The sequence below is a fragment of the Tympanuchus pallidicinctus genome, unplaced genomic scaffold (genome assembly GCF_026119805.1).
Source record: "Tympanuchus pallidicinctus isolate F22 unplaced genomic scaffold, pur_lepc_1.0 scaffold43, whole genome shotgun sequence".
NCBI classification, from domain to species: domain Eukaryota; kingdom Metazoa; phylum Chordata; class Aves; order Galliformes; family Phasianidae; genus Tympanuchus; species Tympanuchus pallidicinctus.
Window position 1 is genome coordinate 79,234 of NW_026294762.1, and position 21,616 is coordinate 100,849.

Sequence of the window (21,616 nt, forward strand, 5' to 3'; positions counted from 1 at the left end):
TTCGTCGCGTCCCCACAGCGCGGCGGGACGAGTCCTGAGAGGAGGCAGAGCTCGCCGAGCCCCCGTCCCGCTGCCGTCCCCTCCGTGGGGTCCCTCCAGGTGAGGCTCAGCAGTGTGGGCAGCGCTGTGGCTGAAGGCGCCGCTCAGTTGACCGTGCTGCTCGGGCTCCTGTCCTCTGCGCACTCCGTGTCGTGGTATTGCATCCCTGCTTCGTTCAGTCCTTGCAGGGCAATGTCGTCTGTAGGGACGAGAGGGGCAGGTGAGGAGTCCATGCGGGGCTGGGTGACTGCAGGCTGAGCTGCTCTGTCTGGACTCTGGCACCAGTGCAACATTAAACAAGAGCCCCGCATGTGGGGGCCTTCGTGCTCTCCCTCCACTCAGAGCAGAATGAGTCCTGGACACCCCGCAGCTGATATTGAGCCCTGGCTGCTGGCGCCCAGCCTGGGGAGGGGAGCCCAGCCCTACATCTGACTGCCAGCAAGCACAGCAGCCCCCTCTGCTCCCCAACAACCACGTGTTCCCAAAGCAAGAACAGATCCTGCCACCACAGGCACAGCCCCAGCTCTGGGGCCAGGAGCAGCAGAAGCACAAGGAGCTGAGCCTACCACGAGGGTCACCCTGCAGCTTCCCACTGCAACCCGGGCCATCTGAAAAGACACTTCAGCTTTAGCCCAGGCTGGCACCAGACATGGGGCTCCCTGTGCCCCAGCCCCATGCCTGCCCCTTCCCCGCACCCTGAGCCCCACAGCCCCACTCACGGAAGCGGACACGGATGGGCCAGATCATGATGCAGCACAGAAACACAGTGGCAGCCATGGCAATGCCCCCAGTGACGAACACCATCACCCAGTGATAGAAGCTGACGCAGGCAGGGCAGCAGAGCTCAGTCCTGCAGGGAAAGGACAGGGCTGCACTTGGTGGCGGGGTTCAGAGTACCTGGAGCTGCTGCCACCATCCCACTGCCTGGCAGCGACCCTAAGTCCTTGCCCCCAGGACTGGTTCACACCGGGACATGGGAGAAGAGCCCAAGGCTCTGGACTTTGAGAACCCCTTCAGGTGTCTGAGATGCAGCCACTTAGAACCAAAAGAGAAATCAAGGAAGGCTTCAAGATAAATCAGAAATGGTTTCTACCCGTGTCTCTTGCCAAGGCTGTAAGAACACGCTCCAAACCTGGGTTAATTGCTACCAGGAGGTCTGGCTGCAGCTGTCCCTGTGTGCATTCCTACTCCACAGGGACACTTACGGGCACGGGTGCAGGTTCTGGATCAGCATCACAGCCAGGCCATTGGCCATCTTGTCCGTGAAGCTCATGGCCCCGTAGACAAACGCACTGCTGTGCTGCGAGGGGAGAGGAAGCCTCAGGCACGCAGCCAGCGCACGGCACGCAGCCCAGCAGGCCCGCAGCGAGAGCCTTGTGCCCTCTCATGGGCAGAGCCCAAATTACAACGGAGCCCATAACACACCAGCTCCTGGGCTCCAGGGGTGGGCTGCTGCACAGACGTACCGTGTTGGTCCCAATGAGGTCAGCAGTCATGGAGAGGGACGTGACCAGGATGGTAGCGGAGCCAGCCCCGAGCAGCACGGCCACCCCGTAGATCTCTGCTCCCATCTCCCTGCTCAGGGACACCCAGGAGGCGAAGGCCAGGATCACCAGGATTCCCACAAAGTACGTCAGCTGCTCCGGGCCGGTGAGGGGACAGGCACAGGGACAAGGCAGAGCTCAGTGTCCGGCCGTGCCCCAGCCTGGCTGACACCCCATGAGGAGGACAGCAGGGCCGGCACTCCCCAGGTCTCACAGCAACAGCTCTGGATCGCTCTCAGCTGGCTTAGGAGTCCCCAGACTGCAGGGGCCTTGCAGTGACCCAGCCTGCTTTACAGCCTAAGGGTTGGGGCCGCGGTGGGGAGCTGTGGGCAGGGTGTCTGTGCACCCAGCTGGCAGGAGCAGAGCGGGCTTTGCTCCAGGACATTTGCTTCAGTGCAGAAGGGAATGCTGTAAACTCTCACACCTCAAGTGTGGCTCAGCCAAGCCCACCCTTTGCCCTTCCTGAACAGCCAAGGCTCTCCCAGCCCCACCAGGGCTGCACAGGACAGGCTGACTCTGGACCAACATCACTTCCCCACACCTCTGCACCCTCAGGTATGCAGGTCAGACCCATGCCATCCCTCTCCCTGCCCCATAGGATCCATGCTGCAGTCTCTGCTTTGCAGCCAGGCTCACGCGTGCCACGTGCTCTGCTCATTTGTGGCTTCAGGATTTGGCTTTTCTGCCCGGCCCCTGGGCTCAGAAGCAGGTTGTTACACGCTGCCCTGGGTCTGATTCAAACCACTCCACGCCCCTAGGACTCACATTTCGACCTATCCACTTATTCACAGGCTTCATGAGGAAGGAGGAGAGGAAGCCACTGATGTACATCACCAGAGGGATGGTGGCAATATATTTCTGTGAGAAACAAACACAGGGAGAGGATCAGCTCCGGACCAGCGGCACAGGACCCACTGTGTCCAGGCAACCTCGAGTTGCAGGCAGGAACGTGCCCCACACCCACCTTGGGCAGCAGCAGCGAGTTGGTCAGGTACATGGCAATGTAAGTCTGGGACAGGTTGACGATGAGCCGAGTGGCCATGTAGAGCACTGCCACCTGCACAGGGACAGGGACGGCAGCTCAGCCCGTGCAGCTGCAGGTGAGGAAGGCTGGCACTGCCGTGCCACGTCTGCTGTTACCTGGTAGAAGGAGGGCTCCAGCAGCCAGTCCTTCCAGACCAGCAGTGAGCGTGGGGACCTCGTGGGCTCCTTCTGCAGCAGGGGTGTGCTCTCCTGGGGCTGCGACACAGAGCCCAGCGGGTGCAGCTTCTCTTTGGTGCCCAGGTGGAAGATGAGGGAGAACACGGCGCCCAGCCCCACCACGATGAGGGACAGGTTCTGCAGGAGGGAGAGGAGGGTGAGTGTAGCACAGGGCACCTTCTGCCTGCCCATCTTCCACCCCCAGGACTCTCGTGGACTAGAGGGGTTCCCAAAAACACAAGGAGAACTGACACAGCCCCTGAGCAGTGCAGCACAAGAGGCTCTGGGACTCTGCCACTTCAACCCCTCCGGTGCCTTCCAGTTTAGCTACATCCCACCAGGGGAAGAAAGGACTTCCAGTTTAGTTTCCAGTTTAGTACATCCCACCAGGGACAGAGCTCTGCCACATACCCGAAACACAGAGACATCCTGGATGCCCAGGTGCTCTGTGCGCTCAGGCTGATCCACCTGCAGGTTCAGCAGCAGCCAGGCCAGGCCGTACACAGTGATGTTGGCCATGACGGTGAAGGCATACCTGGGGGGAGATGGCACATCAGGGGGACACTGAAGGGCACACACAGATTCAGCCGCAGCAGGGACATTTCCATCCAAGGCTGCCCTACAAACCAGGCGTGCTACAGCCAGCTTGGCACCACAGCATCATTCCAGCACACTGGGACAGGTGAGCACTGGCCGCACGTTAACCTTACCTGTGCCCCTCCCAGCATCCCCAGTGGAAGCCTGGGGGCAGGACCAAGAGGAAAACAAAATCCCTTGGGTTGTTTGTTATGCTCAGCCCCAGTCATCCCCAAGCAGGACCGCTTGTCCCCAGGGTTACCCACAGCCTTCCAGCATGGCTGTGCTGCTGTGCCTGCTTGCCTGACGAAAGGGGAACTTCCTCCTGCTGGGCAGATAACCAAACCAAATCTGATAAACTCTCTTTCCCACAGCCTGATCCTGCCAGTTAAGCACGAGTTGCACACATTGCCAGCACAGGGCAGTGCCTCAGCCCTGCGTCACCTGGGGTCACATCCCTCCTTGGGAGCATCACTCTCCAGTCCCATAGTGGCTCATTACTACGGCACGGCGACTGCTGTGTCACCAGCACCCCCAGCACCACGGCCTTGCTCCTTAGCACCAAAAGGTTTAGGTCAGGAAGATCCATGTCACCTGAAAGCTGTGAGTTCCACCTTCTCATGGTCACTGGTCACCAGCTCAGGGATGAGAGAGAGGTGGGAGATCTGAGTGGCCGCCCAGCCGAACTGGAAGATGACGATGAAGGGGAGGTAGTAGATGAAGGCCGCCCACTGTGGGGTGCCCTCCTTGCAGCCCAGGCAGGGGTTGAAGATGAAGGGGAAGGAGATGAGGACACAAGTGGTACCTGGGAAGAGAGGAGGGGAGCAGTGAGCTTCTCTAGGACCAGACGGATGCAGCTGCTCGGCCAGGTCCTGCCCTGCTGCTGGGGAGCAAAGTCAGCTCCTCCTGGATGCAGATAATCACCCAAGGACACGTGCCACCCCACCGCCTGCCCCGGGCGATAAGGCACCAGGACGGCTCGGCTCTGGAGGCACAAGGCCACTCCATGTCCCCTCATCCCTCCTCCTGCAGGCTGGAGCCATCAGAGCCATGGCCGGGGGGATCTCCAGCACACGGAACAGGAGCGGATCTGTCCCCAGCATCAGACGCTGCATCTGCGCTGGGAAGGTCCCAGCTGAGTCAGTGACACCAGAGCCAGGCACCGTCCCCTCCGCAAGCAAAAGGGATGCCTGCACGGGCAGGCAAGGACAGGCTGGCTTCTCCACAAAGCTGCTGATCAAATCCAACAAGAACTGAGTCCCAGGTGCAGCGCCTTGTCCTGTGTGTCCTTAGCTTCACCCTCCCTGCAGTCCTGTCCCTGCAGAGCCAGGTTCCTCCAGCACAGCCTCGTCCTCATGTGGCACAGCCGCAAAGCAGTGCTGGGAGCCCCGCTCCCCCCAGCAGGACACCACAGTCCCTCAAGCTCCCACTCCAGCCCTGACTGCCAGGAGCTCCCGGGGCAGCTCCCAGCTTCTGCAGAGCATCACCACCACCAGCCCCACGTGGCACTGCTGAGGGGAGGTGCTGCTGATAGGATCTCGTGGTATCTCGCCCCCAACGCTGTGGTTTCACAACGTTTCCTCTGACCTGAGCGCGGCTGCTGCTCACAGGAACACCTCACCGCAGTGCAACCCCCAGGGCTCAGCCCCCAGCCCTCGTGGTCCACACGCTGCTGCAGCCCAGTACAGGATGTGATTCAGGACTTCCCCTTCACTGCACCCCGATGGAGCGGAGCTGCCCACACTGCCAGGACTCACAGTGTTGGTCACTTCCCCAAATCTGGGGCACAGACCTGACAGATGCTGCGGCAGGCAGCCAGGCAGCCCCCGCTGCACACTTTCCCTCGCTTCAGTTCTGAGATCCCAACCCCAGCGGGTCGTGGGCAGGCCAGCTGCCCTATCAGCCCGCTGTTGGGTTGCACAGAGCGGTTGAGATAAGCTTGGCATCAAGATAACAGCACCCACAGCAAACCGCCCTCACCCTGCACAGATACGCAGCAGCGAGTTCCAGCAGCACTGTGCCATTCCTTACATGAGGAAGCTCCAGGCTCCCTGTCTGTCCAGTGGAGGATTTCTTCCTCCTCATCACCAGCTCAGCCCTGTGGATTCCCATGTGTCACAGCCCCGTGCCCACGCCGTCTCCTCCAGGCCCCACATCAGCAGCAGCCCAAGCCCTCAGATGCGTTTTCGCCCCAAGGATAACGATGCAGGGTGAGCTCTGTGAGTACCTCCAGCAGACCCAGCACTGCCTCCTCCCCATCCCTGTGGGGAGCCGGCTGCTGTGCTCTGATCTCACCAGGGACAGGGGCAGAAAGGACCCCACGTGCGCCCCAACAGGGTCAACCCTGGCGAGGGAAGGATGCTGCACCCCGAGGTCCCTGCTGCTCCAGGGTTCCCAGCCACAGGCAGGCCTCGGGTCCATCCCCACGTGGAGGGAGAAGCCCAGATTGCACCGGGTTCCCTTCCCACTCTCCTCCTCTCACCCCGACGCCTCCCCAAGGGGCTCGTAGTTCTGCACTGCACAACACGGGAATGCAGTGCTGCTCTCCCATTGCCCTCCCACCCCCTCCCCATCCCAACGCCATTCAGCGAGCGCCGCTCCTTCCACACAGCGCACCCCAATTATTCACCCCCGGGATGCCGCTGGGTCGGGGGATCTCAGAGGCAGCACCGCGCAGCCGCCCCCCCTCCAGATAAGACCCCCAACCTCAGCACCCCAATCGCGCACCCCCTAACGCCTCCTCCCCGCTCTCACCCGCCAGGTGCCACGACTTCCTCCGCCCGTAGCGCCCGCAGCCCGCAGAGCGGTCAGTCTCGTAGCCGAGCAGCGGCGTGCACAGCCCGTCCGCCACCTGCCCGGCCAACAGCAGCCCGCCGGCCAACCCGTGGCTGTAACCCAGCACGGCGTGCAGGTAGAGCAGCAGGTACGTGAACCAGAGCGACGCGCACAGATCGTTCAGGAAATGCCCGGCCGCGAAACTCAACCGCGCCCGCAGCGGCAGCGCTGCCCCCAGCGCGGGCTCCGCCATGGCGCGCCGGCGCTCCGCCGCCCCGCAACCCGCTTATAGCGCCCGCCGAGCCGGGCAGTGCGGGGCGGGGCGGGGGCGGGACGCGGCCTGCGTGCGGCTGGAGCGAGGCGCGGCGTTCTGCTCGCGGCCTCCGGGCCCCCGCGGCGCCGGGAGTCCCCCAACCCCGCCCACCCCGTGCCCAACCTCGGGGCTTCGTCCGTGCGCTTTTTGGGGCGTCCCGTAGGGAAGGAGCGGCGCCCCTGTGCGCGGCAGTGTGGGGTAGGTGGGGTGTGACGGCCTCGCCCGTGCCCAGGGACCCCCGCTTCCCCCTTCGCACCCACACTGGGCAGCGTGACCGTGGGTTTGGTTGCCCAGGGCCGAGATGGAGGAGAACTATTGCTGGGCGCTGGGACAGTTCAAAGCTCCGTTTCAAGTGGCGGCTCTGATTGCAGGACACGCAGAGCCCCGGTTCCACTCGCTGCCCTCGGGCAACGCTGCGATCACGGGGGATGCTGACAGCTGTGGGCACTGCTGGGTGCAGTGAGGTCCCTGCCTTTTTGTGGGGGGCACCTCGGGGGCTGCCGGGCTGGGGGGCTGCGAGTCCATGTGATTTTGGGGACCCTGGATGTAACCGCCCTTCACCCTGCAGAGGGGGGGTGCCAAGGACACCCTGATATGGCCACGGGTTCTGCGTGTGGGCACCAAATGAGTGGCTGAGCCCCAAGGCCAGCATGCTCCAGATAAACAGTTTTCATGGTGTAAGGTCTTGTGATTCCTGTGGCAGCTCTGGCTGCAGGGCCGGAGCCTTGCATCACCCCCAGCTCTGTCCCTGCTGTCATGTGAGGACGGAGTGGTGACTCACAGAGGAAGTGAAAATCTGAACGGGAGGTTGGGGTGGCCCCAGCTGGCTCCCAGTCCCACAGCTGTGAGCTGCCCGCCCCCCTCCAAATGCCAGCATCCCCTGACGCTGGGCGTTGGGAGCCCTGGATTTCTGTACCTTGGGTGTCGTTGCTGTGGCATTTGGGCACTTGGTTTTCGTGCACTCAGGGCATCAGGCAAACTGGGGACCAGTTTGAGGGAACTCAGCTGGTTCAAATCCAACAACCTCGGGCATCACGTGCCTTTGGTCGTTGTGCACCCCTGGATTTGTGCACCTCAGTGCTCTGGGCATGGCGTGCCCTGCAACTCTTGCACCCTGGAGTTTGGGACTCCTGCACCCTGGGCCCCAGAATTTGTGCACAGTGGGAATCGAGCCCATTGGACAGCAGCGCTCAGGGTGCTGTGTGTTCTGGGCGTCAAGCACCCTGGGCACTGTGTGCCCTAAGATTCCTGCCCCGTGGGCATTGGGCACCTCGGGCATCATTGGGCACCTCGGGGTCGGGTGCTCTGGGCGCTGTGCACCCACGGCTGTTAGGCACGCTGGATGTTCTGCACTCGGTCTTCACGCAGGCCAGGCATTGGGCACCGTGGGCACTGTGTGCCATGGGATTTGTGCACTCTGTGCGTTGGATAATTTGACCATCGTGTGCCCTGGGCATCAAATACCCTGAGCTTTATGCACCCAGGCCATGGCAAACCTTGGGCACCCTCACACTGAGTGCTGAGTCCTGCGCTCTGTGCCGCTCACATTGGCGCTGCACTCCCTGGGCGCTGGGCATCTCGTGCACCCTCAGCCCTGGGCCTGGTGTTCCCTCAGTGCTGCTCAACCCCACGTGCTGTGTGAGTGGTTCTGGGTCGCTGGGGTCCCCTGAGTGGAGTGGGGGTGTTGGGTCACCGCCAGTGCTGTGGGTGGCTGCTGGGGGTCACTGAGAGCAGTGAGATGTACTGGAGCCATGGAACCCCATCCACTGAGGAGGTGTCGGGGTCACTGGGGGCAATGTGGAGGAACTGGCATCACTAGAAGGATTAGGGATGGGGAGCTGGAGTTCCTGTGACCCCCCGGGGTGGATCCTGGGAGCAGGAACCTCCTCGCCCCGCGCTCCTTGCCGGGGTGGAGACTGGGAGCACTGGAGGCGAATGGTTAGCGGTGGGCCCAGCGCTTTGCCGTTGCCTTTTTAAGGCTCTGAACTCCCCGCACTTCCGCGTCTGCACACCGCTTTTTGATTGGCTGGGAGGCCGGCCGCGCGCGCCGAGCTCAACGCACGCAACGTAGGCCTTCCTCTTCGCCACGCCCACTCACTGCCGCTTCCTGTTGACGTCGTACAGCTGCAGCCAATCGTGCGTTCCACCACCGGGCGCAGAAACCAATCGGGAGAGCCGAAGCGGGATCCTTATTTGCATAATAATAGAGGGGCGGGGCCGGGTGAGGAAGGGCGGCCGAGGGGGTCTGGAGGTGCCTGGCGGAGGGGGACCCCGATATGGGAGGGGGGGGCCGGGGCTGGGGGGGCGGAGGGGGCCTCGTGTGGGGGCCGGGGGAGAGCTGGGAGTGCTGGGGGCCGGGGGGGCTCAGAGGAGGGGCTCGGGGGGCTGCGAGCAGCGGGGGGAGCTGGGGGTCCCGGGGAGGGGATCTTGGGGGGGATAAACGGTTTCTAAAGGGGAGCGATGGGGGGTAAATGGGGGCCCTGTGAGGAAGCCGATGGGAGTGAATGACGATCCGGGGGGGGTGGGGGAACCAATGGCAGCCAGTGGTGGCCCTGGATGGGGACTGCTGGGGCCGAATGGGGGCCCTGTGGGGAGGCTGATGGAGGTGAATGAGGCCTCTGGTGGGCGGGGAACTAATAGGTGTGAATGGAGGCCCTGAGGGGAGGCTGATGGAAGTGGGTGGGTGTCCGGAGGGGGGGATTTCTGGGAGTGGATGGGGGTCCGTGGTGGGAACTGCTGGGGTTGAACTGCTGGGGGTGAATGGGCGCCGTGGGAGGCCTTGGGTTGTGGAGGTTGGGGAGCGATGGCTGCAGGGATTTGGGGGTTGCTTGGCCCAGGGAAGTGGGGGCTGCAGTGGCTTCAGTGGGGGCTGCGGCTTCAGTGGCCTCCAGGGACCCCAAATGATGTCTGCGGGTTCATCTCTCAGGGTCTGACTCCGAGTGACCCTGGCAGCCCATGGCCCACAGCGCGAAGCAGCAGCCTGCAGTGATGCTGTAAGTGCCCCCGCTGAGCCCCGCTGCCGGCCTCGGGGCTCTCCCCATAGGGCCTGGTATAAAAGAACACGCCTGGTGGGGTTCAGATCAGTGGGCTCCCCGTTCATTTTGGGTGCCCAGCACCACGCTCTGTCTGTCAGCTGCCCCAAGGGCATCTCAGCTGTGCTGGGTGCAGTGCCCAGGGGGCTGAGGTATGTGCAGGACCCTGCCTGGAACACAGTGACTTTCCAAAGCGTCCTCCGGCACGACAGGAATGTGGGGGAGGCAGAGCCTGGCAGCTCTCAGCACATTCCATGGTGTAACTGTAGGTTCGTTAGGGCTGATAACGAAGAGCTGAGGCCTCCCAGAGACCCAGGAGCAGATTTCCCAGGAAACGACGTTCATACGCTGCCCCATAAGCTTTGGTGGCAGCAGTCAGCCCAGCGCCAAGCAGGAAGGGCCCCACCAAAGCAGTGGTTAATTGTACCTTGTGTAGGATCACCTGATAGTTTGGGGGCTCTGTGCAGAGCTGGATTCACACCAAGTGCGTGGTGTGACTGATGAGTGCTGCGACCCACGGGGCCAGCCTGGATCCATCCAGCTTTTAACGTGCATCCAGATTTCCTCTCCCTCGCGGGGTTTGTGCTGACCCTGTGCCATCTCATCTATCTTGTGACTTTGATGAAAGTGAAAATCAATGATGTTTGCACGGAAAGCTGTTGCCCTTCACGGCTCCCTCCCTTCCAGCTGTGCTGTGGTTGCTGTGTAACTGTGGGATGCAGGCAGCCTGGGGTTGCTGTGTCTGGGCAATGTGTCCCGTCTTGCTGTGGGATCAAAGGGACAGCGGTGCCATAGGAAGGAGCTGGGGGAGACGCTGTGATGTGGGCAGAGCTGCTCAGCACAGGCCTGGGGGCTGCTGGATCGCGTGGTGACGGAGGCGGAGCCGGGCTTTGGGCATCTTGGCTGATGCTGGACATGGTGCGGTGGTCCGCAGCCCTTCCTGATGGCCGCTGTCTGTCTGCAGGCACGCAGCAGGCAAGGCTCAGCATGGCAACTTCCTGGTGGCCATCAAACAGGAGAAGGGAGAGGTGGCTCGTGCCAGCGGCGAGAAGCCGCACGGCGAGGAGGAGGTGAGCGGCAGCCTCTGAGATCCCTTCCTGCACAGACCTCCAACCCGGAGCTGGGGCTGCCCCTCCGCTCTGCCAGGCTGGGCTGTGCTGCAGGGTTGGGCAAAACCACGGCCAGAACTGCAGCTCGGAGCACAACCTCCTGCGCTCCCATCAGCACCCACTTGTCATTTTCTTGTCCTTTTACATCCTTGGGGCGCCAGCCAGTGAAGAAGAGGGGTTGGCCTAAGGGCAAGAAGAGGAAGAAGATCCTTCCCAACGGCCCCAAGGCCCCGGTGACAGGCTATGTGAGATTCCTGAACGAGCGGCGCGAGCAGATCCGCACGCAGCACCCCGACCTGCCCTTCCCAGAGATCACCAAGATGCTGGGGGCTGAGTGGAGCAAGCTGCAGCTCTCAGAGAAGCAGGTACCAGGAGTTCTCTGGGCTGGAGCGGCGCGTTGCACCTTCCAGCTCCTTCTGGGAGCTTCACCCCTCTGCTGGCAATGGCTGTGCCGCACGTCTCCGTGTGTTTGGAAGCTGAGGTCTTTGCGTACGTGGGGTCTGGGCACCAAAATGTTTGCTGGGCCTCGAGGGGTGGGACGGGATCACCCTGGGGAGCTGCTGCTGGGCTGGGCTGAGCCAGGCTGAGCATTGCTGTGTCCGTAGCGCTACCTGGACGAAGCAGAGCGGGAGAAGCAGCAGTACATGAAGGAGCTGCGGGAATACCAGCAGTCGGAAGCCTACAAGATGTGCACGGAGAAAATCCAGGAGAAGAAGATCAAAAAAGGTGCGCTGTGTTGGTGCCTCTTGCTCGGGATGCAGCCCGGGAGTCCTGGGGGGTCTCCTGGGGGTAACCTGCTTCCTTCTTTACCAGAGGACGCCAGCTCTGCGGCAGCAAACACCCTGCTGAACGGGCACCCACAGAAGGTAAGGCGCCGCAGGCCGCGTGGGGAAACTGAGGCCTGTGGTGCTGCTGGGTTTGGCCTGTGGGATGGGTGAGGAGGGGCTGAGGGAGTCCCAGGGTGGGCTCCAGGACTCCAATTCCCACTGAAACAGAGCCTGAAGCTGCAGGAGGCGGCACACAGCCATCCCTTGCCTGCCTCCTCCTTGTGCTCGGGGTGAGGGCGGGGATGGGGCACGGCGTCCTGCTGTCTGACCCGTGCCCTGCTGCCCCCAGGCTGGCGAGTGCAGCGATGCCTTCTCCACCTTTGACGTTCCCATCTTCACAGAGGAGTTCTTGGACCAAAACAAAGGTGTGGGGCTGGGGAAGGGGCTGAGTTTGGGGTGGGGATCGCTGAGCCCCTCTGATCCCACTCTGTCCTTGCAGCCCGGGAGGCCGAGCTGCGGCGCCTGCGGAAGATGAACACGGAGTTTGAGGAGCAGAACGCCATCCTGCAGAAGCACACGGAGAGCATGAACTGTGCCAAGGAGAAGCTGGAGCAGGAGCTGGCGCAGGAGGAGAGGCAGACGCTGGCCCTGCAGCAGCAGCTGCAGTCGGTACGGCAGGCGCTCACCACCAGCTTTGCCTCCCTCCCCATCCCTGGTGAGTGTGGGGCATCTGTGCCAATAGGGACCATAAAAGGACATCAGTGAGGCAGAGATGGGTGCCCATCTGGTGGGAGGAGGACCCTGGAGCTCTCTGGGGTGGGATGGCTTCCCTGTAGTGGGCGAGGACGGGCTGGGAGCTTGTCTCTGGATGCACAGCTCTGCAGGGGAGGTGTTACCCAAACCTTTGTCCCTGGTTCTGCCTCGCTGCCTGCTCTGCTACTGCACGAGCTGGGACTCCACGTCGTGGTCTCACCTCGGTATGGATGGGGACTTACTGAGCTGCTGCCCCGCAGGCACTGGGGAAACCCCAACGCTGAGCACCCTGGATTTCTACATGGCCAAGCTGCACAGCGCCATCGAGAGCAACCCGCTGCAGCACGAGAAGCTGGTGGTCCGCATCAAGGAGATCCTGTCCCGCATAGCCAGGTGGGTCCCTGTGTCCTGGCGTGGTTGCAGGGGGGGTTGGGGTGTCCCCGTGTTGCTGTGGGACAGGAGGACGGAACTCCTGTGGCTTGGCGTTGCGTTCCTGTCTCTGCAGTGAACATTTGTGAATGAGGACCAGTCCCTGCAGAGCTCGGGGCCGGCTGGGCCGCAGCGCTGTTCCTTGGAGCTCCTGCAAGGAACAGTCCCTGCTGGGGGTCTGGCCGCATCCCCTGCACCCCGGGGCGGCCCCAGCCCTGCAGTGGTGACACCTGAGGACCTCGAGCTTCTGGGGACCAACACACGAGCATCCCCCCGCCCTCCTGTGAGCAGCACAGCAGCCTCACCCCGGGTGTCTCCAGGCTGTGGCTGCTTTATTTAATCTTCCCCCTTCCCCTCGCTGCTGCCTGTGGGTGCCTTCAGCTCTGTGCTCCCTGCCTGCCCTCCTTCTTCTCTGTGATATGGGACCAGTGGGGGCAGCTCCTTCCCCTTCATGCTGGGGGGTTGTGGGCCTTGAGCCCTTCCTCCCTGGCCTCGTGGGACCACCGTGACGGCGGCTGCGTCCTCCCCAAGCCGTGCCAGCCCTGCTGCTGCCTGTCACTAATCTCAGATCGTGTAATTAGAGAGTGTCTTATTTTCTTACTAGCACTACGTGGCTCCTTCCCTGGGTTTGACCCAGGCGGGGCTCTGACCCTTTTCTCTCGCCTGCAAGGTCGGTGCTCTTTCTGTAGAGAATCTCCTGCTTGCCATCTCGTGGCTGCTTGGCCTGGGATGGAGACGGGAGTGAATAAATTTGGGAGAAAAAAAACCAAAACGTTTTGGAGTTTGTGCCTTCGTGCTCCGGCTGGGCTCCAGAGCAGCTCTGGGTGCCCTTTGTCCTCATTTCCCAGCCCCGTCCTTCATCTCGCCGTCCTCTCACCCTTGGTCCTGCTGTCCCCGCTCCTTTATCCTCACGCCTTCGGCTCAGCGCCCTCTGCCGCCCCATGGCTTTGAGCGCGGCGGCCCCGAGCTCCTCGTTCCCACCCCATCCCCACATCCAGGACGCGGCCGCGGCTCTCCGTGGCACCGCTCACCCGATCTCCGGGACGGCCCCGCGTATCGGATCGGGTTCCCAGCCCCCGGGATCGCCTTACGGGCTGCCCATCCATAATTCAGCAGCAGCGGCGCGATGCGGCGGGCGGGCAGGCGCGGCAGGCAGGCCCAGGAGGAACGGCCCATGGAGAACGGCGTGGGGCAGGAGCCGGGGGTCCCCGAGCCGCCCCCCGCCGAGGGCACCTCGGCCCCACGGCCGCCCCGCGCCCGCCCTCGCCTGGTGTTCCGCACCCAGCTGGCCCACGGCAGCCCCACGGGGCGCATCGAGGGCTTCACCAACGTCAAGGAGCTGTACGGGAAGATCGCCGAGGTGTTCGGCATCTCCCCCACCGAGGTGAGCGGTCGGGGGCCGGGGCTGACGCCGATGCCGGGGTCGTCCCCAGCGGCGGTGACGGGGCGTTGGGGGGCAGATCCTCTTTTGCACGCTCAACACGCACAAGGTGGACATGCAGAAGCTGCTGGGGGGGCAGATCGGGCTGGAGGATTTCATCTTTGCCCACGTCCGTGGTGAAACGAAGGAGGTGGAGGTGACCAAGACGGAGGACGCGCTGGGGCTCACCATCACCGACAACGGCGCTGGCTACGCCTTCATCAAGGTGAAAATGTGTGGGGCTGAGGGGGGGGGGGTCTGCCCTGACCTGGGGGTGACTCCCTGTATGGGGCGTTTTGGGGTCTCCCTGCCTAAACCCGAAAATGAAATCGCTGCGTGGAGGGGTGGGGTGTCACCGTGTGCCCCCCTCCACCAGCGGATCAAGGAGGGGAGCATCATCAACCGCATCCAGGCTGTGTGTGTGGGCGACAGCATCGAGGCCATCAACGACCACACCATCGTGGGCTGCCGGCACTACGAGGTGGCCCGCATGCTGCGCGAGCTGCCCCGCGCTCAGCCCTTCACCCTGCGCCTGGTGCAGCCCAAAAAGGCTTTCGGTGAGTGGGGTGGGGGCTGCTCTGCTTTGAGACCCCCACCAGAATGGGGGGACAGCCCCACGTGTGCCTGCACAGCCCGAGCTGCCTCTGCAACCACCCTTAGTTGGCCGCCCTGGGGCAGCCACAAGCACACGTGCGTCCCATCCTTCCCCCACGGTGCCTTCCTCATGCTGCCCCATAGCATTCGGGAGAGCCTTGGACTTCCATCCTTGGCTGTTCTTGGTCATCCTTAGGTCTCCAACTTTGTCCATTCTTGGTCATCCTTGGACATCTGTAGTTGGATATTCTGGCTTATCCCTGGATGTCCACTGTTGGATGTCCATCATCATCCTTGGGTGTCCATCGTTATCCATCATGGATCGTCTTCAGATCCATCATTGTTTGCCATGGGTCACCCTTGGGTGTCCATGTTATTCACCATGGGTCACCCTTGGGTGTCCACCCGCACCCATTCTTGGTCAACCTTGGCTGCCCATCACTGCGTTGTTTTTGCTCACCCTGGGATGTCCATCATTGGATGGACATTCATCATTTTTGGACACCCTTGGTCATCCTCCATCCCTGTTGCCCTTTCTTCTTGGACACCCAACCCTGGGCCCCCTCCCACCCCGCTGTGGGGCTCAGACATGATCGGGCAGAGGACGCGGAGCAGCAGCAAGTGCCCACCTGAAGGCCGAGTGTCCAGCGGGAAGGAGACACTGCGACTGCGTGCCCAGGGCCCGGCCACGCTGCAGGAGGGGGTAAGGCACCCCAGAACCCCCCACACCAGTCTGGGGGGGTCGTGCCTCACGGGGTGACCCCATGCTCAGCATCCCATCCCCTCCCCACAGCCCAGCGCCGTGGAGGAAGAGGCCGCGCGCTGCGTGGACGACCTGCTGGAGAGCTACATGGGCATCCGTGACTGCGAGCTGGGTGGGTGCTGCTCCCCCTCCCCCCCAACCCTACACCCACCTCCCCCCTGACCCCGCTCCTCCTGCAGCTGCGACCATGGTGGAGATGGCCAAATGCAGCCCCTCTGCCGCCGCGCTCGCCTGCGCCGTCGACTCAGTGCTGGGAGAGTTTGCCTTCCCCCAGGAGTTCGTGGCTGAGGTGTGGGCGGCCGTCTGCAGCCCCCGGGGTGGGCAGGAGTAGCTGGGGGGCGGCCAGGTCCCCCCCCCTCCGTGTTTCCCACCTGGGGGTGGCTGCCTGAGGTCCCACCTGTCGCCCTTTGCGCACACAGACTGGAGGCGTGGGGCCGCTGTGTGTCCCCACATCCCATGGGGCGCGCAGTGCTGCACAAGCTGTGCTTTATTAGGAGCTCACAGAGCAGGATGGGGAGAGGGGAGAGGGGACGCCTCCATGGCTGCCCTGCTGGGTACCCCGTCCCTCCCGCTGCGCTCAGCTCCTGCAGCTGCAAGGTGAAAAATAACAACAATAATAATAACAATAAAACCAAAACGGAACAAAACCTCCATAATCAATAGAGGAGGGGGAGGGGGGAGAGGAGGGGGTCCCCACTACTGCAGCCGCCCCTCCTGGGTGAGTTTGCGGCGCAGGGAGGGGTTGAGGACGGGGTAAAGGGAGAGCAGGGAGGGCCGCGTGCGCAGCCCCGGGTGCAGGCGCTGCAGCACCGCGCGGCGGAACAGGATGTACACCCAGGGGTCCAGGATCTGATTCCAGGTGACCATACGGATGTAGATGAGCAGCAGCTGCTGCGTCTGTCCCGGCAGCACGTGGAGGGGGTCACCCGTCCGTAGCTGCTGGAGGGAGGTCTGGATGATGAAGATCTGGAGGGAGAAGGGAGGGGGGGGTCACTTTTTGGGGCTGCCGAGTTTGGGGGAGCCCCAAAGGATTGAGGGGGGGAAAAGGGGGGCACATCTGGGCTGGGAGTCTCAGCCACGGGGACGCCAGGATCCAGCGCATCTCCATGAGGGACAGTGGGGAGCATTGGAACTTGGGGCTTCACCTCGAGAGGCACTGGGGGGGCACCCCAGGAGGGACAAAGGGGGGCACAGGAAGACGCACCAAGACCATGAGGGACATCTGGGGACACCGAGAACAAGGACCTCACCCAAAAGGACAGGAGGACACACCAAGACCTGTGCCATCACCATGAGGGACATGGGGGGACACCGAGACCAAGACAAGGGACATCTGGAGCCCCATCAGGAGGGGCACCCAAGAAGAGGAACAAGAAGGGTCATGGGCACCAGGAGGGACATGGGGAGGACACCACGGCCACAGGACCCTACCAGGAGGGGCAAGAGGGACAACCAGTGCCCCAGCAAGAGGGACACCCAGGGACCCAGCAGGAAGGATGCTGGGGCACCAGTGGGAACACAGGGAGGACATCAAGACCACGGGACCCCACCAGGAGGGGTATGAGGGACACAGGGACACCCAGGGATCCACCAGGAGGGACGTGGGGAGGACACCAGAACCACCGGACCCCACCAAGAGGGGCACAAAGGACATCAAAGCCCCACCATGAGGGACACCCAAGAACCCCCAGGATTGACACCGGGGCACCAGCAGGGACATGGAGAGGACACCAGGAACCACGGCGCCCTACCAGCAGGGACACCCCAAGCCCAAGGCCTCACCAGCAGCGGCATCCAGCAGATGGTGGCGATGACCATGATGCCCACCAGCTGCACCATCATCTCCACTTCGCTGTCACGCCGCCGCTGCACCGACTCGCGGTCGTGGTAAACGCGGCACAAGGTGACCACACTGACCGTGTTGAAGACGAAGGAGAGCAGCACGGAGCAGACGCCCAGCAGGGCGAAGAGAAGGCAGAAGACGACGTTGCCGGCGTCGGGCAGGAGAGTGAGGAAGCACCAGGAGCCGGGGTACTGCAGCGTGTACCGCCCCAAGCCCAGCACCGGCAGCAGCCCCAGGGCGCAGGAGAAGCCCCACACCGTGGCCACGATGGCCCACGCGCGGCGCTTGGAGACGGAGGTGGAGCGTGAGAAGGGCCGGTTGATGCCCACGAACCTCTCGCCGGCCATGGTGGCGCCCAGGAGCAGCGGGCACTGCCCAAAGAACACCATGGAGAAGCCGAGGAAGTTGCAGAGGTGGCAGCCGGGATCCACCTGGGTCCAGTTGAACTTGGTGAAGTGGTACGGGATGATGACGGCGGCGGTCACCAGCAGCCCCATGAAGTCTGTCACCACCAAGCCGCAGAGGAAGACGAGGAAGGAGGAGCGCGAGCGGCTGCTGAGCTGACGGGAGGAGCTGAGCAGCACATAGAGAGCAAAGAGGTTGGAGCAGAGCCCGATGAGGCCGAAGGCAGTGGAGAACCACGGCGAGGCGATGGCTTTGGGCTGCGTCACATTGAGGCTGAGGCTGAGGTTCACCACCCCGAAGCAGGTGTGGGGTTGGCTGGCCAGGCTCACGTTGGGGGGCTCCGTGTCCCCCCACTCCATCCTGGTGGCCTCAGGCGCCCTCCAAACTGGGCTCCATGGCGTGATCTTGGTGCTGCCCCCACCGGGCTCTGCGGGGATCAGGGGAGCGTTAGGGACCAGAACTCTCACTCTGATCCTAACGGTGATTCTGACCCCAACGCCAACCCTGGCCCTAACCTTAACGCCGATCCTGACCCTAACGCAGGTCCCCCACCCAGAGGCCACAGATGTGGGGTGTCCCATGGGGTGCTGAGGCCCCAGCCCTCCAGCTGGCCGGGATTAACCGTCCCCTCTGCGTCACCGGGCCGAGAGCCACCGGGGCAGCAGCCACCAACCCCCACGTGCTCATCGTTTGGAGCAGCGCGTGCTGCCAGCTGGGCTCCATCCCGTGCTGGGGGGGGGGAGGGGGTGCATCCAAACCCCCATCCCTGCGCGCAGTGAGGACGCAGCCCCGGCTCCATGTGCCAGATTGGGAGGAGGGACGTGGCCGGATCCCACACATAGGGGCAGGATTAGCTTAAAAGCATCTCCCCCCATCCCTGTGGCTGTGGCCGGCGCCCACGTGGCGATGACCGCAGGCGGACGTTCGCGCCCGGAGCTGCGCGGCGCACACGGCACCCATGGCATCACCGCGTGCCCCCCAGCCCAGCAATTCCAGCCCCACAGCCATGGGGATATGGGGCCGGCTCTCACGTTTCCCATCCTTGGCTGGAGCTGAGGCTTTGTCACTGGGCCGCGAAGCGTAAGGGCAGCTGGTTTTGTCATGAGCAGTTTGTCACTGCTGATCATTGCAGATGGGGCGGCCTGGGATGGAACGGAGCTGCTCCCAACCCCATCCCGGGGGTCCTGTGCACCCCAAAGAATGGACACCCCCAGGAGTGGGCACCCAAGCAGCAGATGCGTCCCCCATTTCTCCAGGGCAGGGATGAGTGCCACCCGCTCACCCTGTCCCCGAGCTGCTGGATGCCACTTCCCCTGCCCCACCACCTCTCAGGACCACAACTTTAAGGAGGACCCACAGCGGCCATCACTGCAAACGTCCCCAAACTCCTGTGCTGCCCTATGGCTGCGGCGTCCCGTCGCTGCCTGGATGGAGCTGTGTCCCCATGCCACGCTGTGTCCCAGGGGACCCTCAGCCATGGGATCCCCCGGCAGCTGAGCGGCCCCATAGGGCACCCATGGGCCCCATGAGAAGGGCCCACTCCCCACGTGGGACTGCTGGTCACCCAATTCCCCACACCTCATCCCGCAGCCAGGGACAGCCCTGCACTCCTGGGGACACTGAGGGGACATGGGGATGGACAGCCCCGCGAGCTGTCAGGGCTGCACTTAGAGGGCATAAAATATTAACGAGAGCTCAATTAGCACCAGCAGGGCTGTAACTGAGACAGAGAGAGCTGCAGAGCAGCACGGAGACAGGCATGAATCGATGAGTGGGGGCAGAGGGTCCTCAATCTACGGCGTGGGGGCAGCTCCTGTGGGGAACAGACCCTGAGGTTGTGCCTCAGCCCCACTGGGGGGCACAGGGGCCGGTGGGCAGATTCTTCTCCTCAGTTGCAGCCCTGAAATGCATTGGCAGCTCCGGTGTGGGCTGGAACGGGCATTAATGGGGTTTTTGGCATCGGGGTGGTGTTTTTCTGGGGATGCGCTGCACAGGGCGCAGAGCTGCGGGTCCCCGCTTTGGGTCCCTCGTGTCCCAGCTCTCCTCTTGGCTTTGAGATGCACCCTGTGGTGTCCCCCACCCGATGACCCAAAGGACACAGATGGGTGCTCTGTCCCCACGGCCCTCGGTGTGGATCTGCTCAAGGCCGTCGGCCGGGACGGGAAATGCACCGACCACGTCACGCAGAGCTGGCAGAGCTCCAGCATCCCTCCCCAGACCCACAGCCATCAAAACCACGGAGCCCAGAGAGGGGACTTCCAGGGGACATCGGGGCAGGAGACACCCGTGGTGTGGGGCGCCGCCGGCGGTGACACAAAGCACCTGTCCCTATTGTGACCCACGGCACGAGGTCCCATCCCCACCCCATCCCATCTCAAACTCGTCCCCATCCCCATCTCCATTTCAGTCCCATCTCAGCCCATCCCTTTCCCATTCCCACTCCCGTTCCCATCTCCATCCCATCCCATCTCCGTTCCCACCCCCACCCCCATCCCACCCGCCCCGCCCCACACAACCCCTCTGCCCGTCGCGGACGCTCCATCCATCTCTCCGTCGTTCCCAGCGCCGCGGTGCGTCCATCCCCCCTCCCCCCATCCCGATCCCTCCACCCGTCCGTCCCACCCCCGTGGATTCTCTGTCCGTCCCATCCTCTCCGTGCCCCCCCCGAGCCCCTCCGGACCCCCCAGCCGCTCCCCCCGTCCCCCCGCCGTACCTCTCGGCCGTCGCGGTGCGGGGGGGTCCGGCTGAGAGCGGAGCTCCGCTCGGCGCGGATCGGCGCAGCGCTGCCCCGCGGGAGGCGCCGGGGAAGGGCCGGGCTGGGAGCGGCCCCAACTCCCCCCCCAGCCGTCCCGACCCCTTTCCCCGCCCCGCTCGGAGCCCCCCGCGCCCCCCGCGGCCCCGCAGCACCGCTCCGGGCTGGGGCCGAGCGCTGCGCTCGGGGCTGCGCTGCCACGGGTGGCACGGAGACACGCGTGGGGCGGGACTCGCGTGGACGCGGCTCACCTGCGCCCGCTCCAGCCGCGCAGCGGGGCGGCGACGGGGCGCGCGGTGCCCGCCGTACCCGGCTATATTTAGCGGGGCCGCTCTTATCCGGGTTACTCACTTGTTTACCCGAGCCGGATTCCTGCGTCTGGAGGGGGGTTGGCCCTCACCCCTCGGCTGCACCACCCCGAGGGCCCCCCTCGGCCCCGCACCCCTCCGTGGGCACCGCGGGGCTCCGCATCGGGGCGCGGCACGCGGGGTCACCGCGCCTCCCCGAAGCCGCTGCCGTGCGGCACACGGGGACGCGACCGCCCCCACGACCACCCCTCCGTGCCCCCGTGGGGCGCCCGCTCCCAGCGCTGGAATCCCCCCCTGGAGGACACGAGGAGTCCTTTACGCCCACCGCGGTGCCACCACCCCGATCCCACGCCTCGGGGCGGCGGCACATGGATGGAACCGAAGCGCGACCCCGCGGCCCCCAGGTGCAGAGGATGCGGGTGCGGGGGGGGCCGAGGTGGGGCTGCAGAGCGATGCTCCAACGCCGCCCCGCAGGGACGCGTGGCACCGCGGGGACGCGGAATGGGACGGCGGGCAGCATCGGCCCCGCACGGGCTGAGCGCAGGGGGCTCCGTGCGCTGTGAAGCACGGAGGGTTGTGGTGTTTTCTCGGTTTTTTTCTTTTTTTCTTTTTCTTTTTTTTTCTTTTTCCCCTTTTTCTCCCATCTCGTCTCCGCCGCGGCCTCCACGCGCTTCCTGCGCCGGCCTCAGGATCTCCCCCCCCACCCCGGCGGCAGCTGCTCCACGGCTTTAAATAGCGCGCAGGAAGGAGCGGCCGGGGGGACGCGGCCGGAGATGTCCGGAGGGATGGGAAATGTGTGGGGCGGGCGGGGCGGCCGCGCCCCCACCCCGGTGCCCCCATCCGTGGGGCAGACGCGGGCACCTGGCCGTGCGAGGCTCCTGAGCTCCGCTTCCCCCCGGGCCGGACGCTGCCAGCGGAGCCCGGAGCAGCAGGAGGGGCTGAGCCGCGGGGCGGCCCCACGGCTGAGAAGCTCCGGAGGGGGGAGAGCGGTGTG

General features: G+C 64.0%; 4 protein-coding genes across 11 annotated transcripts; 2 read left to right on the top strand and 2 right to left on the bottom strand.

Moving 5' to 3' along the window:
• Window positions 1-23: 23 nt before the first annotated feature.
• On the bottom strand, window positions 24-6,428 carry MFSD12 (major facilitator superfamily domain containing 12). 3 transcript variants are annotated; one of them, XM_052702222.1, is made up of 10 exons: window positions 6,114-6,425; window positions 3,954-4,164; window positions 3,195-3,318; window positions 2,724-2,921; window positions 2,548-2,640; window positions 2,349-2,441; window positions 1,506-1,676; window positions 1,245-1,339; window positions 759-889; window positions 24-238 (listed from the first exon to the last, which is right to left on the bottom strand). In XM_052702222.1, exons 1-10 carry the CDS (start codon window positions 6,385-6,387, stop codon window positions 144-146), a joined length of 1,485 nt encoding a protein of 494 aa, XP_052558182.1. In that variant the 5' UTR covers window positions 6,388-6,425; the 3' UTR covers window positions 24-143. The 3 variants fall into 3 exon arrangements, with proteins under 3 accessions (XP_052558182.1, XP_052558183.1, XP_052558184.1); XM_052702223.1 differs by lacking the exon at window positions 759-889 and having other exon boundaries at window positions 106-238; window positions 1,245-1,334; window positions 6,114-6,428; XM_052702224.1 differs by lacking the exon at window positions 24-238 and having other exon boundaries at window positions 771-889; window positions 1,245-1,334; window positions 6,114-6,427.
• A 2,215-nt stretch (window positions 6,429-8,643) lies between these two features.
• Window positions 8,644-13,309, top strand: HMG20B (high mobility group 20B). Of its 2 annotated transcripts, none has more exons than XM_052702236.1 (10): window positions 8,644-8,668; window positions 9,374-9,440; window positions 10,444-10,549; window positions 10,750-10,953; window positions 11,194-11,314; window positions 11,402-11,454; window positions 11,705-11,780; window positions 11,855-12,070; window positions 12,369-12,501; window positions 12,614-13,309. In XM_052702236.1, the coding sequence occupies exons 2-10, from the start codon at window positions 9,403-9,405 to the stop codon at window positions 12,624-12,626; spliced, it is 960 nt and encodes a 319-aa protein (XP_052558196.1). In that variant the 5' UTR covers window positions 8,644-8,668; window positions 9,374-9,402; the 3' UTR covers window positions 12,627-13,309. The 2 variants fall into 2 exon arrangements, with proteins under 2 accessions (XP_052558196.1, XP_052558195.1); XM_052702235.1 differs by having other exon boundaries at window positions 8,663-8,698.
• A 106-nt stretch (window positions 13,310-13,415) lies between these two features.
• Window positions 13,416-15,997, top strand: GIPC3 (GIPC PDZ domain containing family member 3). Of its 2 annotated transcripts, XM_052702234.1 has the most exons (6): window positions 13,416-13,921; window positions 13,998-14,183; window positions 14,334-14,514; window positions 15,139-15,254; window positions 15,345-15,426; window positions 15,494-15,997. In XM_052702234.1, the coding sequence occupies exons 1-6, from the start codon at window positions 13,664-13,666 to the stop codon at window positions 15,643-15,645; spliced, it is 975 nt and encodes a 324-aa protein (XP_052558194.1). In that variant the 5' UTR covers window positions 13,416-13,663; the 3' UTR covers window positions 15,646-15,997. The 2 variants fall into 2 exon arrangements, with proteins under 2 accessions (XP_052558194.1, XP_052558193.1); XM_052702233.1 differs by having other exon boundaries at window positions 13,998-14,514.
• TBXA2R (thromboxane A2 receptor) lies at window positions 15,784-20,897 on the bottom strand. 4 transcript variants are annotated; one of them, XM_052702228.1, is made up of 3 exons: window positions 20,666-20,897; window positions 17,097-17,989; window positions 15,784-16,280 (listed from the first exon to the last, which is right to left on the bottom strand). In XM_052702228.1, exons 2-3 carry the CDS (start codon window positions 17,919-17,921, stop codon window positions 16,011-16,013), a joined length of 1,095 nt encoding a protein of 364 aa, XP_052558188.1. In that variant the 5' UTR covers window positions 17,922-17,989; window positions 20,666-20,897; the 3' UTR covers window positions 15,784-16,010. The 4 variants fall into 4 exon arrangements, with proteins under 4 accessions (XP_052558188.1, XP_052558190.1, XP_052558187.1 ...); XM_052702230.1 differs by lacking the exon at window positions 20,666-20,897 and adding an exon at window positions 20,566-20,608; XM_052702227.1 differs by lacking the exon at window positions 20,666-20,897 and adding an exon at window positions 20,276-20,402.
• Between the last annotated feature and the right edge of the window lie 719 nt (window positions 20,898-21,616).

Excerpts from the sequence above, each read along its gene's own strand:
- MFSD12 (XM_052702222.1), bottom strand. The coding sequence starts at position 6,387 with ATGGCGGAGCCCGCGCTGGGGGCAGCGCTGCCGCTGCGGGCGCGGTTG. Across the intron at positions 2,922-3,194 it reads AGGATGTCTCTGTGTTTCGG|AACCTGTCCCTCATCGTGGT; the intron begins GTATGTGGCAGA and ends TCCCTCCTGCAG. Across the intron at positions 1,340-1,505 it reads ACCTCATTGGGACCAACACG|CACAGCAGTGCGTTTGTCTA; the intron begins GTACGTCTGTGC and ends CTCCCCTCGCAG.
- HMG20B (XM_052702236.1), top strand. The coding sequence starts at position 9,403 with ATGGCCCACAGCGCGAAGCAGCAGCCTGCAGTGATGCT. Across the intron at positions 11,315-11,401 it reads GGAGAAGAAGATCAAAAAAG|AGGACGCCAGCTCTGCGGCA; the intron begins GTGCGCTGTGTT and ends CTTCTTTACCAG. Across the intron at positions 12,071-12,368 it reads TGCCTCCCTCCCCATCCCTG|GCACTGGGGAAACCCCAACG; the intron begins GTGAGTGTGGGG and ends GCTGCCCCGCAG.
- TBXA2R (XM_052702226.1), bottom strand. The coding sequence starts at position 18,143 with ATGGGACACCCCACATCTGTGGCCTCTGGGTGGGGGACCTGCGTTAGG. Across the intron at positions 16,281-17,096 it reads TCTGCTGGATGCCGCTGCTG|ATCTTCATCATCCAGACCTC; the intron begins GTGAGGCCTTGG and ends TTCTCCCTCCAG.
- GIPC3 (XM_052702233.1), top strand. The coding sequence starts at position 13,664 with ATGCGGCGGGCGGGCAGGCGCGGCAGGCAGGCCCAGGAGGAACGGCCC. Across the intron at positions 13,922-13,997 it reads TCGGCATCTCCCCCACCGAG|ATCCTCTTTTGCACGCTCAA; the intron begins GTGAGCGGTCGG and ends GTTGGGGGGCAG. Across the intron at positions 15,427-15,493 it reads CATCCGTGACTGCGAGCTGG|CTGCGACCATGGTGGAGATG; the intron begins GTGGGTGCTGCT and ends CTCCTCCTGCAG.